The following is a 321-nucleotide window of genomic DNA, read 5'->3' on the forward strand; positions in this document are numbered from 1 at the left end:
ACACTCAGCCGACCCCCTCACTTTGTAACTTTGAATATCCTCAGGAGACGCAGAGCTCGAAGCACCGACAGACCAAAGGACCCGGATTTGAAGGAGGACCAAACGACCTCGAAGATGGACCCGCTGATGACGACGCAGTCGAACCGATTGAACGAGGACTCGAAGTATATTCTTGCCCCCAGGGCGTACATTTTTACAAACATTTCAGTTATGAATAGACCTAGAAATATAAATTCTGCATAGTCTGCAACGGGAAAGGAGAAGCCGGGGATTAGTGGGGCGATCTCGGGGCCGCGAGAGTGTGGAATTAAGGGCTTTTGT

General features: G+C 50.2%; 1 protein-coding gene across 1 annotated transcript in view; it reads right to left on the bottom strand.

Annotated features, from left to right (window-relative positions):
• The window catches only part of LOC119592994 (voltage-dependent calcium channel type A subunit alpha-1-like), a gene marked incomplete in the record, with an annotated part of 154,497 nt that overhangs the window by 71,451 nt on the left and 82,725 nt on the right, over nt 1-321 (bottom strand). The window contains 1 exon segment of the mRNA XM_037941881.1: nt 22-244. Coding sequence (XP_037797809.1) covers nt 22-244 — 223 coding nt within the window.

Source organism: Penaeus monodon, chromosome 31 (genome assembly GCF_015228065.2).
Source record: "Penaeus monodon isolate SGIC_2016 chromosome 31, NSTDA_Pmon_1, whole genome shotgun sequence".
NCBI lineage: Eukaryota > Metazoa > Arthropoda > Malacostraca > Decapoda > Penaeidae > Penaeus > Penaeus monodon.